The sequence below is a fragment of the Argopecten irradians genome, chromosome 11 (genome assembly GCF_041381155.1).
Source record: "Argopecten irradians isolate NY chromosome 11, Ai_NY, whole genome shotgun sequence".
Classification (NCBI taxonomy): Eukaryota; Metazoa; Mollusca; class Bivalvia; order Pectinida; family Pectinidae; genus Argopecten; species Argopecten irradians.
In genome coordinates this window covers 7,340,396-7,359,311 of record NC_091144.1, presented here as the reverse complement: position 1 = coordinate 7,359,311, position 18,916 = coordinate 7,340,396, and the positions used below count along the sequence as shown (strand labels likewise).

The following is an 18,916-nucleotide window of genomic DNA, read 5'->3' as shown; positions in this document are numbered from 1 at the left end:
TGGTCCCCAGAGGTTTGTTATAAACAAAGTGACTTTGTTGGTCCCAGAGGTTTGTTATACAAAGTGACTTTGTTGGTCCCCAGAGGTTTGTTATAACAAAGTGATTTTGTTGGTCCCCAGAGGTTTGTTATAACAAAGTGACTTTGTTGGTCCCCAGAGGTTTGTTATAACAAAGTGACTTTGTTGGTCCCCAGAGGTTTGTTATAACAAAGTGACTTTGTTGGTCCCCAGAGGTTTGTTATAACAAAGTGATTTTGTTGGTCCCCAGAGGTTTGTTATAACAAAGTGACTTTGTTGGTCCCCAGAGGTTTGTTATAACAAAGTGATTTGTGTCAGAGTTTTTACAGTGATTTGTTGGTCCCCAGAGGTTTGTTATAACAAAGTGACTTTGTTGGTCCCCAGAGGTTTGTTATAACAAAGTGACTTTGTTGGTCCCCAGAGGTTTGTTATAACAAGTGATTTGTGGTCCAGAGTTTGTTATTACAAAGTGACTTTGTTGGTCCCCAGAGGTTTGTTATAACAAAGTGACTTTGTTGGTCCAGAGGTTTGTTATAACAAAGTGACTTTGTTGGTCCCCAGAGGTTTGTTATAACAAAGTGACTTTGTTGGTCCCCAGAGGTTTGTTATAACAAAGTGACTTTGTTGGTCCCCAGAGGTTTGTTATTACAAAGTGACTTTGTTGGTCCCAGAGGTTTGTTATTACAAAGTGACTTTGTTGGTCCCCAGAGGTTTGTTATAACAAAGTGATTTTGTTGGTCCCCAGAGGTTTGTTATAACAAAGTGACTTTGTTGGTCCCCAGAGGTTTGTTATAACAAAGTGACTTTGTTGGTCCCCAGAGGTTTGTTATAACAAAGTGACTTTGTTGGTCCCCAGAGGTTTGTTATAACAAAGTGACTTTGTTGGTCCCAGAGGTTTGTTATAACAAAGTGACTTTGTTGGTCCCCAGAGGTTTGTTATAACAAAGTGACTTTGTTGGTCCCCAGAGGTTTGTTATAACAAAGTGACTTTGTTGGTCCCCAGAGGTTTGTTATAACAAAGTGACTTTGTTGGTCCCCAGAGGTTTGTTATAACAAAGTGACTTTGTTGGTCCCCAGAGGTTTGTTATAACAAAGTGACTTTGTTGGTCCCCAGAGGTTCCCCAGAGGTTTGTTATAACAAAGTGACTTTGTTGGTCCCCAGAGGTTTGTTATAACAAAGTGACTTTGTTGGTCCCCAGAGGTTTGTTATTAACAAAGTGACTTTGTTGGTCCCCAGAGGTTTGTTATAACAAAGTGACTTTGTTGGTCCCCAGAGGTTTGTTATAACAAAGTGACTTTGTTGGTCCCCAGAGGTTTGTTATAACAAAGTGACTTTGTTGGTCCCCAGAGGTTTGTTATAACAAAGTGACTTTTGTTGGTCCCCAGAGGTTTGTTATAACAAAGTGACTTTGTTGGTCCCCAGAGGTTTGTTATAACAAAGTGACTTTGTTGGTCCCCAGAGGTTTGTTATAACAAAGTGAACTTTGTTGGTCCCCAGAGGTTTGTTATAACAAAGTGACTTTGTTGGTCCCCAGAGGTTTGTTATTACAAAGTGACTTTGTTGGTCCCCAGAGGTTTGTTATTACAAAGTGACTTTGTTGGTCCCCAGAGGTTTGTTATTACAAAGTGACTTTGTTGGTCCCCAGAGGTTTGTTATAACAAAGTGTTTTTGTTGGTCCCCAGAGGTTTGTTATAACAAAGTGACTTTGTTGGTCCCCAGAGGTTTGTTATAACAAAGTGACTTTGTTGGTCCCCAGAGGTTTGTTATAACAAAGTGACTTTGTTGGTCCCCAGAGGTTTGTTATAACAAAGTGACTTTGTTGGTCCCCAGAGGTTTGTTATAACAAAGTGACTTTGTTGGTCCCCAGAGGTTTGTTATAACAAAGTGACTTTGTTGGTCCCCAGAGGTTTGTTATTACAAAGTGACTTTGTTGGTCCCCAGAGGTTTGTTATAACAAAGTGACTTTGTTGGTCCCCAGAGGTTTGTTATAACAAAGTGACTTTGTTGGTCCCCAGAGGTTTGTTATAACAAAGTGACTTTGTTGGTCCCCAGAGGTTTGTTATAACAAAGTGACTTTGTTGGTCCCCAGAGGTTTGTTATAACAAAGTGACTTTGTTGGTCCCCAGAGGTTTGTTATTACAAAGTGACTTTGTTGGTCCCCAGAGGTTTGTTATAACAAAGTGACTTTGTTGGTCCCCAGAGGTTTGTTATAACAAAGTGACTTTGTTGGTCCCCAGAGGTTTGTTATAACAAAGTGACTTTGTTGGTCCCAGAGGTTTGTTATACAAAGTGACTTTGTTGGTCCCCAGAGGTTTGTTATAACAAAGTGACTTTGTTGGTCCCCAGAGGTTTGTTATAACAAAGTGACTTTGTTGGTCCCCAGAGGTTTGTTATAACAAAGTGACTTTGTTGGTCCCAGAGGTTTGTTATAACAAAGTGACTTTGTTGGTCCCAGAGGTTTGTTATAACAAAGTGACTTTGTTGGTCCCCAGAGGTTTGTTATTAACAAAGTGACTTTGTTGGTCCCCAGAGGTTTGTTATAACAAAGTGACTTTGTTGGTCCCCAGAGGTTTGTTATAACAAAGTGACTTTGTTGGTCCCCAGAGGTTTGTTATAACAAAGTGACTTTGTTGGTCCCAGAGGTTTGTTATAACAAAGTGACTTTGTTGGTCCTAGAGGTTTGTTATAACAAAGTGACTTTGTTGGTCCCCAGAGGTTTGTTATAACAAAGTGACTTTGTTGGTCCCAGAGGTTTGTTATACAAAGTGACTTTGTTGGTCCCAGAGGTTTGTTATAACAAAGTGACTTTGTTGGTCCCCAGAGGTTTGTTATAACAAAGTGACTTTGTTGGTCCCCAGAGGTTTGTTATAACAAAGTGACTTTGTTGGTCCCCAGAGGTTTGTTATAACAAAGTGACTTTGTTGGTCCCCAGAGGTTTGTTATAACAAAGTGACTTTGTTGGTCCTAGAGGTTTGTTATAACAAAGTGATTTTGTTGGTCCCCAGAGGTTTGTTATAACAAAGTGACTTTGTTGGTCCCCAGAGGTTTGTTATAACAAAGTGACTTTGTTGGTCCCCAGAGGTTTGTTATAACAAAGTGACTTTGTTGGTCCCCAGAGGTTTGTTATAACAAAGTGACTTTGTTGGTCCCCAGAGGTTTGTTATAACAAAGTGACTTTGTTGGTCCCCAGAGGTTTGTTATAACAAAGTGACTTTGTTGGTCCCCAGAGGTTTGTTATAACAAAGTGACTTTGTTGGTCCCCAGAGGTTTGTTATAACAAAGTGATTTTGTTGGTCCCCAGAGGTTTGTTATAACAAAGTGACTTTGTTGGTCCCCAGAGGTTTGTTATAACAAAGTGACTTTGTTGGTCCCAGAGGTTTGTTATAACAAAGTGACTTTGTTGGTCCCCAGAGGTTTGTTATAACAAAGTGACTTTGTTGGTCCCCAGAGGTTTGTTATAACAAAGTGACTTTGTTGGTCCCCAGAGGTTTGTTATAACAAAGTGACTTTGTTGGTCCCCAGAGGTTTGTTATAACAAAGTTTACTTTTGTTGGTCCCCAGAGGTTTGTTATAACAAAGTGACTTTGTTGGTCCCCAGAGGTTTGTTATAACAAAGTGACTTTGTTGGTCCCCAGAGGTTTGTTATAACAAAGTGACTTTGTTGGTCCCCAGAGGTTTGTTATAACAAAGTGACTTTGTTGGTCCCCAGAGGTTTGTTATAACAAAGTGACTTTGTTGGTCCCCAGAGGTTTGTTATAACAAAGTGATTTTGTTGGTCCCCAGAGGTTTGTTATAACAAAGTGACTTTGTTGGTCCCCAGAGGTTTGTTATAACAAAGTGACTTTGTTGGTCCCCAGAGGTTTGTTATAACAAAGTGATTTTGTTGGTCCCCAGAGGTTTGTTATAACAAAGTGACTTTGTTGGTCCCCAGAGGTTTGTTATTACAAAGTGACTTTGTTGGTCCCCAGAGGTTTGTTATAACAAAGTGACTTTGTTGGTCCCCAGAGGTTTGTTATAACAAAGTGACTTTGTTGGTCCCCAGAGGTTTGTTATAACAAAGTGACTTTGTTGGTCCCCAGAGGTTTGTTATAACAAAGTGACTTTGTTGGTCCCCAGAGGTTTGTTATAACAAAGTGTGACTTTGTTGGTCCCCAGAGGTTTGTTATAACAAAGTGACTTTGTTGGTCCCAGAGGTTTGTTATAACAAAGTGATTTGTTGGTCCCCAGAGGTTTGTTATAACCTTGTTTTACTGTATGGTCCCCAGAGGTTTGTTATAACAAAGTGACTTTGTTGGTCCCCAGAGGTTTGTTATAACAAAGTGACTTTGTTGGTCCCCAGAGGTTTGTTATAACAAAGTGATTTTGTTGGTCCCCAGAGGTTTGTTATAACAAAGTGACTTTGTTGGTCCCCAGAGGTTTGTTATAACAAAGTGATTTTGTTGGTCCCCAGAGGTTTGTTATTACAAAGTGATTTTGTTGGTCCCCAGAGGTTTGTTATTACAAAGTGACTTTGTTGGTCCCCAGAGGTTTGTTATAACAAAGTGACTTTGTTGGTCCCCAGAGGTTTGTTATAACAAAGTGACAAAGAGGTTTGTTATAACCTTGTTTTACTTTGTTGGTCCCCAGAGGTTTGTTATAACAAAGTGACTTTGTTGGTCCCCAGAGGTTTGTTATAACAAAGTGATTTTGTTGGTCCCCAGAGGTTTGTTATAACAAAGTGACTTTGTTGGTCCCCAGAGGTTTGTTATAACAAAGTGATTTTGTTGGTCCCCAGAGGTTTGTTATAACAAAGTGACTTTGTTGGTCCCCAGAGGTTTGTTATAACAAAGTGACTTTGTTGGTCCCCAGAGGTTTGTTATAACAAAGTGACTTTGTTGGTCCCCAGAGGTTTGTTATAACAAAGTGACTTTGTTGGTCCCCAGAGGTTTGTTATTACAAAGTGACTTTGTTGGTCCCCAGAGGTTTGTTATAACAAAGTGACTTTGTTGGTCCCCAGAGGTTTGTTATAACAAAGTGACTTTGTTGGTCCCCAGAGGTTTGTTATAACAAAGTGACTTTGTTGGTCCCCAGAGGTTTGTTATTACAAAGTGACTTTGTTGGTCCCCAGAGGTTTGTTATAACAAAGTGATTTTGTTGGTCCCCAGAGGTTTGTTATAACAAAGTGACTTTGTTGGTCCCCAGAGGTTTGTTATAACAAAGTGACTTTGTTGGTCCCCAGAGGTTTGTTATAACAAAGTGACTTTGTTGGTCCCCAGAGGGTTTGTTATAACAAAGTGACTTTGTTGGTCCCCAGAGGTTTGTTATAACAAAGTGACTTTGTTGGTCCCCAGAGGTTTGTTATTACAAAGTGACTTTGTTGGTCCCCAGAGGTTTGTTATTACAAAGTGATTTTGTTGGTCCCCAGAGGTTTGTTATAACAAAGTGACTTTGTTGGTCCCCAGAGGTTTGTTATAACAAAGTGACTTTGTTGGTCCCCAGAGGTTTGTTATAATCTTGTTTTACTGTATGGTCCCCAGAGGTTTGTTATAACAAAGTGATTTTGTTGGTCCCCAGAGGTTTGTTATTACAAAGTGACTTTGTTGGTCCCCAGAGGTTTGTTATTACAAAGTGACTTTGTTGGTCCCCAGAGGTTTGTTATAACAAAGTGACTTTGTTGGTCCCCAGAGGTTTGTTATAACAAAGTGACTTTGTTGGTCCCCAGAGGTTTGTTATAACAAAGTGACTTTGTTGGTCCCCAGAGGTTTGTTATTACAAAGTGATTTTGTTGGTCCCCAGAGGTTTGTTATAACAAAGTGACTTTGTTGGTCCCCAGAGGTTTGTTATAACCCAAGTGACTTTGTTGGTCCCCAGAGGTTTGTTATAACAAAGTGACTTTGTTGGTCCCAGAGGTTTGTTATTACAAAGTGATTTTGTTGGTCCCCAGAGGTTTGTTATAACAAAGTGACTTTGTTGGTCCCCAGAGGTTTGTTATAACAAAGTTTGTTATAACAAAGTGACTTTGTTGGTCCCCAGAGGTTTGTTATTACAAAGTGACTTTGTTGGTCCCCAGAGGTTTGTTATTACAAAGTGATTTTGTTGGTCCCCAGAGGTTTGTTATTACAAAGTGACTTTGTTGGTCCCCAGAGGTTTGTTATTACAAAGTGACTTTGTTGGTCCCCAGAGGTTTGTTATAACAAAGTGACTTTGTTGGTCCCCAGAGGTTTGTTATTACAAAGTGATTTTGTTGGTCCCAGAGGTTTGTTATTACAAAGTGATTTGTTGGTCCCCAGAGGTTTGTTATTACAAAGTGATTTTGTTGGTCCCCAGAGGTTTGTTATTACAAAGTGATTTTGTTGGTCCCCAGAGGTTTGTTATAACAAAGTGACTTTGTTGGTCCCCAGAGGTTTGTTATAACAAAGTGACTTTGTTGGTCCCCAGAGGTTTGTTATAACAAAGTGACTTTGTTGGTCCCCAGAGGTTTGTTATTACAAAGTGACTTTGTTGGTCCCCAGAGGTTTGTTATAACAAAGTGACTTTGTTGGTCCCCAGAGGTTTGTTATAACAAAGTGACTTTGTTGGTCCCCAGAGGTTTGTTATAACAAAGTGACTTTGTTGGTCCCAGAGGTTTGTTATAACAAAGTGACTTTGTTGGTCCCCAGAGGTTTGTTATAACAAAGTGACTTTGTTGGTCCCCAGAGGTTTGTTATAACAAAGTGACTTTGTTGGTCCCCAGAGGTTTGTTATAACAAAGTGACTTTGTTGGTCCCCAGAGGTTTTGTTATAACAAAGTGACTTTGTTGGTCCCCAGAGGTTTGTTATAACAAAGTGACTTTGTTGGTCCCCAGAGGTTTGTTATAACAAAGTGACTTTGTTGGTCCCCAGAGGTTTGTTATTACAAAGTGACTTTGTTGGTCCCCAGAGGTTTGTTATAACAAAGTGACTTTGTTGGTCCCCAGAGGTTTGTTATAACAAAGTGACTTTGTTGGTCCCCAGAGGTTTGTTATAACAAAGTGACTTTGTTGGTCCCCAGAGGTTTGTTATAACAAAGTGACTTTGTTGGTCCCAGAGGTTTGTTATAACAAAGTGATTTTTGTTGGTCACCAGAGGTTTGTTATAACAAAGTGACTTTGTTGGTCCCCAGAGGTTTGTTATAACAAAGTGACTTTGTTGGTCCCAGAGGTTTGTTATAACAAAGTGATTTTGTTGGTCCCCAGAGGTTTGTTATAACAAAGTGACTTTGTTGGTCCCCAGAGGTTTGTTATAACAAAGTGACTTTTGTTGGTCCCCGAGGTTTGTTATACAAAGTTTTATGTTATACAAAGTGACTTTGTTGGTCCCCAGAGGTTTGTTATAACAAAGTGATTTGTTGGTCCCAGAGGTTTGTTATAACAAAGTGACTTTTGTTGGTCCCCAGAGGTTTGTTATTACAAAGTGACTTTGTTGGTCCCCAGAGGTTTGTTATTACAAAGTGATTTTGTTGGTCCCAGAGGTTTGTTATTACAAAGTGACTTTGTTGGTCCCAGAGGTTTGTTAATAACAAAGTGATTTTGTTGGTACCCAGAGGTTTGTTATAACAAAGTGATTTTGTTGGTCCCCAGAGGTTTGTTATAACAAAGTGACTTTGTTGGTCCCCAGAGGTTTGTTATAACAAAGTGACTTTGTTGGTACCCAGAGGTTTGTTATAACAAAGTGATTTTGTTGGTCCCCAGAGGTTTGTTATAACAAAGTGACTTTGTTGGTCCCCAGAGGTTTGTTATAACAAAGTGACTTTGTTGGTCCCCAGAGGTTTGTTATAACAAAGTGACTTTGTTGGTCCCCAGAGGTTTGTTATTACAAAGTGACTTTGTTGGTCCCCAGAGGTTTGTTATAACAAAGTGACTTTGTTGGTCCCCAGAGGTTTGTTATAACAAAGTGATTTTGTTGGTCCCCAGAGGTTTGTTATTACAAAGTGACTTTGTTGGTCCCCAGAGGTTTGTTATTACAAAGTGACTTTGTAGGTCCCAGAGGTTTGTTATAACAAAGTGACTTTGTTGGTAGCCAGAGGTTCGTTATAACCATGTTTTACTGTAAACAGAATGTCTGGTTATTAATCAGGAATTACTACTGTACAGAGTTAATTTTAGTTTCTGCATTTGTTTGATCACAATTTACAAGTTATGCTGTGAATCAGCCCATATGATCATTGGAATACTTACCAAATAAACTTTAATGATACCTAAAACATGTTGCGATCCCCTTTTGTTATGATTTGTAAATACATGCACAATTATGTAATAAAGGTTGAAGATAATGTTTGTACCAAATACCACACATTTAATTCGAGTCAATTCTAAATGCACCCGAAAGGTTACAAACATGACTTGCAAAACGGCTAATGGAGATCTGACATGATTTACGGAGATAATATAGGACATTTATGCCCACAGCAAGACTGATCACAAATCTAAGTGCACTCTAAATCTGCAGGTGTCCGACTGTCTGATAAATAGCAGATCGCCCTACAATCCCATACGGTGTCCTGGAGTCGCAACTATTTACATCATAACCTAGAGTCAATCCTTTACATTTTTTAAGAAAATGATTCTGTGCTGACAATTACCTGTAAGCTTTATTCATGACTATACAGTGAAACCATGAAAGGTTCAATGTTGATAAATACAGCTTAGGGAATATTGAATTTAACTTGACACCGACATGGGAAGTCAGCGAAAAGTTTGATGACAAAAAACAAACTAATATCTTGGTAACAAATGAAGTGTCTCCAACTGCATAAAAGATTGTGTGTATAGGTATACAAGTTCTGATGTAGTGTAAGTAGTGGTGCAGGTATTTCGTAAACCTAGCAAGGCTTGTGAAGACAAACAAATGGTGTTAAACGGGAAAATAAATTGTCTGTTGTCAAGATTAGTTTTGGTAGGTGGGCCAACACCTTAGTGCTACAGCTATTTAATTCATAATTTTAAGGTAGCTACGGTGACCCAGTAAAATCTGTCATCAATGAAGCCTGGACCCATGCCATTTTCCCACTACACACAACTTATTACATTCATATTTATCTCCAGATAAGCCTGTCCTCACAGTTTGGGATTTCTTCAATGAATAATGCTGACATCTGCATTTTGACTTTGAAAGATTCATTGGTTGAAGAACTTTAAAAACAGGCTGTGGCATTGAAATTGACTTGGACAGGTTATCCCTCGAGGATGGTCTAGATTTGATACAGGTCTAATCCCCTTGAGGGCAAGCAATGTAAAAAGTTATGATTATTACTTTGAATGAAGGTCAAGGTCAATCATTTGAACAAATTCTGTTACATGCTACACGCCAAACTAAAGAACTAGCTGGTTAAAGGAGATTTGAATAACATAAGGGGTAAAAAAATATATCAAAATGCTAATTATCATAAAGCCCTATTTTCCCTGCTATCGTCCCAATAATTTTACCAGGTAAAAAAATCAGAAATGAATCTTCATTGTTAACATATAAATAATACAGAGAATCTTTTTGGTGCTGTAACCTCATCTAATGCCATTAATATAGATTGTCTTATGATATTATTGTTTTTTTAAATGTACTGGGTATTTAATTTACATGCAATTACTATCCGGAATTTACTTATATAAAAAATACATCTAACAAGATAGAAAACAGAATGTGCTACATTGTGATGACATTTATATTAACTAAAGCAGGTTTGACAATGCAATACATGCTAAATATATACGTACATCATGTATACCTATCAGTCTAAGTGCAAGTGGGGTCATAGAAAACTATCATTGTCTATATTGAACTATACTGTGTCAGTAGTGTAAACTAAAGATGACCATAATTTCTGTAAGGTTATATTTATAGATCTATTCCTTACTTAAGAGTTTCTCGGAAAGAGTTTTAGGAGGACCACAATAAGTTCTCCAGGACAAGGATTGTTGTGTGTTATCCGTCAACAAGTCAGTAATACACTTAAGGGTGCCCTCCCAGGGACAATGGCTTAGTCTACAGCTGTTTGAAGGTCAATACCAGTACTAATGTATCTACCAACTAATACATAGTTTTACACTATGTAATACTACATTTATACAAGTGTCAACTTCTACACGGAAATGGTAAAAGACTTCTACATTAGAGTGACATTAACAGCGGAAATCGACAAATGATCAAGGTCTGGGGTGACTCAGGTATCAGATTAAGATGGCTAAGGATAGGGGTGGGGACAGGATGCACATGGAGATGGGGGGTGGGGGTGGGATACAGGATGACTGGGGGATCTGATCAAGTGTTACCTGCTGAATTTTAACACCAAGAAAGGTTTCTCCAAGAGACATTATCCAACAACAATTCAATCCTTATATGTGCATGCCAAATATACTTGTACCTTCAGACCAGGTGAGCTAACAATCAAAGGGATAACATTGAAGGCAAATCCTCTTGTTCAAAAGTGTACAAAGGGAAGCAACTTGCACTCAAATATTAAACCTTTTAAAGCCTAACTATATAATGTTTACACCTACCTTGCCCTTTTTCTTCTTCCTGTAAAAACATGTAAAAGCGATATTAATACAAAGATAAAATGTTTTGTTTTAAAATCTACCTTGAAAGTATATCTGACAAAGCCCACTCTGATTATATGTTATCTTTGTCATCTAAAGTTGTATTGGTTGTTGCATCACAACCTGAACATTTAGAGTTAAACATTGTAATTACACCACTGACAAATCCACTATCAAAAAGACTATTTAATATTATTCTTCAGTTACAAAAGTTTCTTTATCTACACCATTACCACCATTCAGTTGTTTTAGTTTCAATTTTTATACTTCCAAGACAATAACATTAAAATTATTAATTGCATCCCGAAACAAGAGGCCCAGAGGGCCTGTATCGCTCACCTGGTTTGTAATGCCAATTAATGTTCTGAATATAAGTTCATTGTTTCTTTTCTGAAGAAATTTGGATATTTACCTCTAATTCCCCTATTGGGCCCCACTCTTTCTCCTCCAGGGGGGTCAAAGCCAAAATTTATACGAATTCTGTTAACCTCAAGGATGTATCTGGCCAAATTTGGTTACAATCCATGCAGAACTCTAAGACAAGTAGAATTTTTAGGATTTACCTCTATTTCCCCTATTGGGCCCCGCCCTTCCTGCCCCCGGGGGGGTCAATGCCAAAATTTATACAAGTTCTGTTCCCCTTCCCCCAAGGATGTTTCTGGCCAAATTTGGTTACAATCCATGCAGAACTCTAGGACAAGTAGCGATTTATAGGATTTACCTCTATTTCCCCTATTGGGCCCCGCCCCTCCTGCCCATGGGGGGTCAGAGCCAAAATTTATACATGTTCTGTTCCCCTTCCCCCAAGGATGTTTCTGGCCAAATTTGGTTACAATCCATGCAGAACTCTAGGACAAGTAGCGATTTATAGGATTTACCTCTATTACCCCTATTGGGCCCCGCCCCTCCTGCCCCCTGGGGGTCAGAGCCAAAATTTATACAAGTTCTGTTCCCCTTCCCCCAAGGATGTTTGTGGCCAAATTTGGTTACAATCCATGCTGAACTCTAGGACAAGTAGTGATTTATAGGATTTACCTCTATTTCCCCTATTGGGCCCCGCCCCTCCTGCCCCAAGGGGGTCAGACCAAAATTTATACAAGTTCTGTTCCCCTTCCCCCAAGGATGTTTCTGGCCAAATTTGGTTACAATCCATGCAGAACTCTAGGACAAGTAGCGATTTATAGGATTTACCTCTATTTCCCCTATTGGGCCCCGCCCCTCCTGCCCCAAGGGGGTCAGAGCCAAAATTTATACAAGTTCTGTTCCCCTTCCCCCAAGGATGTTTCTGGCCAAATTTGGTTACAATCCATGCAGAACTCTAGGACAAGTAGTGATTTATAGGATTTACCTCTATTTCCCCTATTGGGCCCCGCCCCTCCTGCCCCAAGGGGGTCAGAGCCAAAATTTATACAAGTTCTGTTCCCCTTCCCCCAAGGATGTTTCTGGCCAAATTTGGTTACAATCCATGCAGAACTCTAGGACAAGTAGCGATTTATAGGATTTACCTCTATTTCCCCTATTGGGCCCCGCCCCTCCTGCCCCAAGGGGGTCAGAGCCAAAATTTATACAAGTTCTGTTCCCCTTCCCCCAAGGATGTTTCTGGCCAAATTTGGTTACAATCCATGCAGAACTCTAGGACAAGTAGTGATTTATAGGATTTACCTCTATTTCCCCTATTGGGCCCCGCCCCTCCTGCCCCAAGGGGGTCAGAGCCAAAATTTATACAAGTTCTGTTCCCCTTCCCCCAAGGATGTTTCTGGCCAAATTTGGTTACAATCCATGCAGAACTCTAGGACAAGTAGCGATTTATAGGATTTACCTCTATTACCCCTATTGGGCCCCGCCCCTCCTGCCCCCTGGGGGTCAGAGCCAAAATTTATACAAGTTCTGTTCCCCTTCCCCCAAGGATGTTTCTGGCCAAATTTGGTTACAATCCATCTAGAACTCTATGACTAGTAGCGATTTAAAGGAAATGTTGACGGACGGACGACGGACGGACGGACGACGGACGCCGCGCCATGACATAAGCTCACCGGCCCTTCAGGCCAGGTGAGCTAAAAATTACAAACAATTGCATCCCGAAAAAATTCCTTGGCACTTTATATGTCCTTCATGGAATGAAGTTTTGATTGCACATGTACAAAAAGCAAAATAAATTTTACATTATTTTTGTGTTAATTAGAAATATTAATACACATGATAAAAGGCCCACTACCTTCCAGGAAAAAATAAGGTTTCCTTAAAGCATTAATAACATTAAGGCCACACCAAATAAATCAGTTGTTCGTCGGGAATCCCACTCCTAAAATGTATGAGTTGAGATAAAAGTAAATAAAAAACTGTAGCGCACCTTTAAAAAAAAAAAAAAAAAGGATTGACGTTTCCATATGGTTAATTCCACCAATCCTAGCCATATCTACATACCACTGGCCATGGCTTGATAATGGAGTAAACAATTAGGTGTGAACACGCTGACCAACATCAGCAGTCCTAATTATCAGTCTGTCACATGTGTAATACAAGAGGCCCAGAGGGCCTGTATCGCTCACCTGGTTTGTAATGCCAAGTAATGTTCTGAAGGAATTTTAATATTAACCTCTAAATCCCCTATTTGGCCCCACCCCTCCTGCCCCCCGGGGGTCAGAGCTGAAATTTATACAAGTTCTGTTCCCCTTCCCCCAAGGATGTTTATGGCCAAATTTGGTCACAATCCAAGCAAAACTCTAGGACAAGTAGCGATTTATAGGATTTACCTCTATTTCCCTTATTGGGCCCCACCGTTCCTGCCCCCGAGGGGCCAGAGCCAAAATTTACACAAGATCTGTTCCCCTTCCAAAAAGGATGTTTGTGGCCAAATTTGGTTACATTCCATGACTAGTAGCGATTTAAAGGATTTACCTCTGTTTCCCCTATTGGGCCCCGCCCCTCCTGCCCCGGAGGACCAGAGCCAAAATTTATACAAGTTCTGTTCCCCAACCCCCAAGGATGATTGTAGCCAAATTTGGTTACAATCCATGCAGAACTCTAGGACAAGTAGCGATTTATAGGATTTACCTCTATTTCCCCTATTGGGCCCCGCCCCTGCTGCCTCCGGGGGGGTCAGAGCCAAAATTTATACAAGTTCTGTTCCCCTTCCCCAAGGATGTTTGTGACAAAATTTGGTTACAATCCATGCAGAACTCTGACTAGTAGCGATTTAAAGGAAATGTTGACGGACAGACGGACGCCGACGGACAACGGACGCCGCGCCATGACATAAGCTCACCGGCCCTTTGGGCCAGGTGAGCTAATAACTGTATGTGTATTACAGCTGAGTCTATCGGCTGCTTATTATTAAACAATCATCTGGCCTTTCAAGGAATTTTGTGATTTATTGATAGTGAGCATTACTTCAAACAACACTTCATTTATTGATAGTGAGCATTACTTCAAACAACACTTCTTACAACTGTAAATGATATAATCATGTTTTCAAGGTTTAAATTAGGCCGAATTCTATCATCCATAGATGTCAAATTTTGTGATCGTAATGGCCGTCATTTGGGTGTTTGTAATAGGCCTAGTGCATCCGGATATTGGTATACAAATTCAGGATTTCACTATAATCATGTTTTTTTTAATGGGAAGGGGATTATTTTTCCACCACTTTGGTGTAAATTCTCGACTAAATGTTGATAAAATAAAATTAATAATAGTAAATGAACTTAAATCAATCAAATATTTAATTTCATTTTTTTTTTTTTTACTTTTCTCTCTCAGATAAGTTACAACAGGTTTTATACTTAGTATATTGATTCATTATACATAATTGTGAAAAATGTTAAAACTGTTGAATGTTAATTCAATGTAAACCTATTTATTTTTTTCAATAACAGATATATTAAAAAGAATAAGGGTATAATAGCATTGAAATACAGACATCTTCATCAATGAAATTAGATCTGTCCTGCGAATCCTGGATCGTCGTAATTCAAGACCAATAAGTTCCAATTGGCGAATCAAAGTTTTGACTTAGAGAGCTAGTCCATTTTGATTAAAATTTGATATGAACAAGGGCTCAGTTGAATCATTAAACTAGTTTTTATATATATATTTAAAAAAAATAGTATTGCTTTTTAGTTATTTTAGTTATTTTTATCAATGAAAGGGTGCAAAAATAATATAATTATAATTTATTCAATGTTAATAATTTGAAATATAAAAAAAAAAGTAAAAAAATTAGCACTCGCATGACAATTGGATCCCTTCGCCTCTGAAAATCTGAAAATTGATATTTTGATACAAATATAACAAGAGATCCCAGAGGGATCTTGGCGCCCACCAATGAATAATCTATGTCTGACAATGGAAAGAGGGATCTTTTTTCTGCTTTTAAAACTTTTGCAAACATACTACATTTAAAATTTGAGACAGATCGCTTCAGTACTTTCTGAGAAACAGCAGTAACAAACTTCAACTATCAAAATCCAAGATGGCTCCTTGGCAGCCATCTTGTTGGTCGATCGGTCCCAAATCGAAATATGCACAACTAGGGCCCTAGGGGAACCTACATATGAAATTTGAGAGAGATTCATTCAATACTTTCTGATAAATAGCGATAACAATCTTTAACTATCAAAATCAAAGATGGCTGCCTGGCGGCCATCTTGTTGACCGATCGGTCCAAAAAAGCAATATGCACAACTAGAGCCCTAGGGGAACCTACATATGAAATTTGAGAAAGATCCATTCAGTCCTTTGTGAGAAATAGGGATAACAAACTTTCAGTATCAAAATCCAAGATGGCTGCCAGGCGGCCATCTTGTTGACCGATTGGTCCCAAAATGCAATATGCACAACTAGGGTCCTAGGGGAACCTACATATGAAATGTGAGACAGATCCCTTCTGGAATTTCTGAGAAATAGCGATAACAAGAATTATTAACGGACGGACGGACGGACCACGGACAAAAAGCGATTTGAATAGCCCACCATCTGATGATGGTGGGCTAAAAATTTCACTTACTCGCTCCCAATATTTTTCCCGCGTTCCCGATGAACAACCGATTTATTTGGTGTGGCCTAAGGAAATATAAATTGATGGCCTAAGATGAGGTTACAATACCAAACAAATGCAAGATTTCCTGCGTAAACTATGTGAACAGTGAAGATTATTTTCACTGTTTTGCAGTCTGGCGCAGTGATAGTCAACTTAAACGCTCAGCAATAAGGATGACGGCGGGAAACATTATACCACCCGGGTTATGAAAATCAACATTTAATTTATTTAAATTCAATTGTTCAGAAGATGAAGAGAGGTGTAGTATTAACAGTAAGCTAATAACTTTTGCTACTCAGAATCTCGTTTTACATTTCAATTTTAAAAGATAAAAGCCGTTTCGGAAAGGTAGTGGGCCTTTAAGCACCAATTATTGTTCAAATGAGTATCGTTTATGCTCTGTCAACAGTGAAGCATCTTTAAGAAATTTGATTATAAAACAGAACTGCAAGACTTTTGAAGATCATATCTTTGCATTCATTGCATGTCTCCTTCATTTAGTCTTTCACTTTTTTACAAGTGAATTTCATCAGAAAATCACTGTTTAATTCCCCCCTCCCAAACATTGATAAGCATAAAAACGGGAAAGTACCTGCATTTTTTAACACAATTAGCGATACGATGTCAGTATCGAGTACCGCTATCCAACCCTAATTGCTTCACAACCTCATCTTGGCAAATAAATAACCTTTGTATTTCTTTTTAATTAAGCAATCCACTTACGATACTTTCTCTGGACTGCTTTCTTCTTCACTTTCCTCTTCATCTTCATCTTCCTCATCCTCATCATCTTCATCCTCATCCTCATCCTCTTCATCTTCCATATCTTCCGCCTATTAAGAAAATTGTACTTACAAGTCACATGCTAAAGGAAATCCTGGCCACTGGCCCTTAAGTTATCTTAAGTACATGGTTTTAACATTGACCTTCATAATCTCATGTGAGCACTCATTCTCAAGCACAATCTTGATCTTGGGGCATGACTAATAGTGGATGGTGATAGACAATTCACGGTTAGTATCTTATAATACAAAGTTGATTTTTGTGCACAGCTTATTTGGAAAGTCCAGATGATGAGGCTGTGCAAATTCATTTCTGCTTTCCATGTTAAGCACTGATATCAACCTTGTACTGCAATATTACAACTAGGGCTGAAACGATTAATCGAATAATCGGAGGCGATTAGATTAATGAAGCTAATTGCTGATAATCGATTAAAGATTTTATTAATCGTTAATCGTAACATGCATAGCCAGTGCATTGTAAGCTGACTAAACACGTTGACAGATCATGGATTTCTGAGTAAGCCATTCCGACTGGAGTTTCATCCCTTTATGTACATGTATTGAACTCAACAAAGCATATATGATGTGAGAAATACTTGTTAAATTACGTCTCTGTGGAAGTTCAAGTCATTAATCAATGAAAAAGTGGATGTCATGAGAAAGCTTGCATCACGCTGTTCGCCAATTTTCACTAGCGATCGACTCCATGTCGTTACGTCACGGAGGCCTAATCGCCGCCGGGACGCTCGGGAGAGGAAGGAGCAGTAATCTTGAACATTTAAATTTTACTATTGCATGTGTTTATCATATAAAAAGAATGTTTTTGTCCATATTCTAATTGAATATTAGAGTTGTTGATTTATTTTATTTTTTTGATCACGAAAATAAAAAAGTTCATTGGCGAAATTTGGTCATGTCGCTCCATGGCGATCCAGATTTGGTTGATTAGCCGTACGTGTGAAGGTCACGTCAAAACAGCGGGTTAGCAGACTTGATTTAAACGATGTTACGGAAGATAATACAGGAACGGAATTCAGAGCTTATTTTGGATAAAATACGTTTGTTTTGTCAATAAATCTATTCTTATTTGTTGGTAGGCTTATATTATATAAGGCATGTCCTCTCATATTATACGGTAGGTGTTATTATTAGTTGATAACAAAACATGGCGGACGTTTTCAGTAGTCAGTAGTGAAACAATATAGTTGCCTTCAATTCAAACGATCAATCGATTAGTAATCGATTACATGTGACCGAATAATCGAATACAAAAATTACTAATCGTTTCAGCCCTAATTACAACCATATATTCTATTTATCCTGCAACTATTTGAAATGAAAGCGAATTGCTGAATAGCGTTTACTTAATTTTACTTGAATTTGTACACCACTTTGTCAAGCAGAAACAGTTTTACCGAAATTGAGTGAGAAAACATAAGCAAAACAGCTCCAATAATTCCATTTAAAAGTTCAGTGTAATATCATTCAATGAAATTCTACCAAATAGTCCATTCAAAACAGAATACAATACATACCTTTTCACGAAACAAGAAAAACTAATATTAGCTAGGAGACAATGCAAGGGTTTCAAGACATTTTTTTCTGGTGAATGTGGCATCGCTTTTTGGCAGGATTGAACGGTACAACCAATGAAAAATTTCAAGACACCATTCCACTACCTCTGAAACCACTTTCTGATCAGAATATTACAGGAGTGTTCTTCATACTATGCCTTTGCTTGAATTTGCTTTTTTGGATATATATTTATAAATGCAAGTAAAAAGACACTGTCCAGGTAGCTATAGTAGTTCCGTCAAATATGTGGAACAAATTCACATGAATCGTATTGATGGATGAAACCCAGGTTTTTTTGTCCACAAGTAATTTTTGGTCAAAAAGTTTGACAGTTGCAGGATAAATACAGGGACCTCAAAGCATACAAGAGTACTAAATAGTAAAGATCATTTCTATTAGCAAAGTTATCCTACAATTTCTTGACATTTTATAAGGAACAAAATATTAACATCATACTTTAAAGCCTCATTGCTTGAAGCATTACAAATATTTTTTTAGAGTACTTCAATACTTTCTTGGAATCCTAAATATTTGTGAACTATCCATGATCATTCCAGAACTTAAATCCTAGAAAGGAACGAATCATATTGGTTCATCTTTGACAAAGAATGAATTACGCAAGATCTTCATTGAAAAATAAAGTGTAGAAAGATGTTACACGTGAATTGTGTACAATTCAAGACGCTCATTTTTGGGTAGGCAAGTGAAAAAGAATCAACTATATTATAGACAATTTAAAATACTAAATTCTCCAAAGGGTGTTAAATGCAAGTGATGGTAGAAGTTAAAGCAAATGTTAGTCAATGATTTAGTTAATGATTTATTTCAAAGATCTGTACCGTGCCTTTGCATAGTAGTTATCTGCCCTTGCAGGTAGGTATATGGGTTGTGACATCATTGTTTCATGAGGTAATTATAACCGTTATAATCACTAAAGAATTCCATGGAAGTAGATGTGTCGCCTTTAAAC

At 38.4% G+C, this 18,916-nt stretch overlaps 1 protein-coding gene across 16 annotated transcripts in view; it reads right to left on the bottom strand.

Annotated features, from left to right (window-relative positions):
* Positions 1–18,916, bottom strand: part of LOC138334665 (nucleoplasmin-like protein ANO39) — a 43,177-nt gene that overhangs the window by 8,052 nt on the left and 16,209 nt on the right. For 6 of the 16 annotated variants that reach the window (XR_011210131.1, XM_069283313.1, XM_069283310.1 and 3 more), the window contains 3 exons: positions 16,310–16,419; positions 15,554–15,609; positions 10,510–10,528 (listed from right to left, as the gene is read on the bottom strand). Coding sequence is in view for 14 of the 16 variants with exons in the window: in XM_069283313.1 (XP_069139414.1) it covers positions 10,510–10,528; positions 15,554–15,609; positions 16,310–16,419 (185 nt within the window). In the remaining 2 variants the exon portion in view is untranslated. Of the gene's footprint in view, positions 1–10,509; positions 10,529–11,048; positions 11,083–15,553; positions 15,610–16,309; positions 16,420–18,916 lie in introns of those variants that run through there. The other 10 variants (XR_011210132.1, XM_069283320.1, XM_069283317.1 and 7 more) reach the window with 3 other exon arrangements.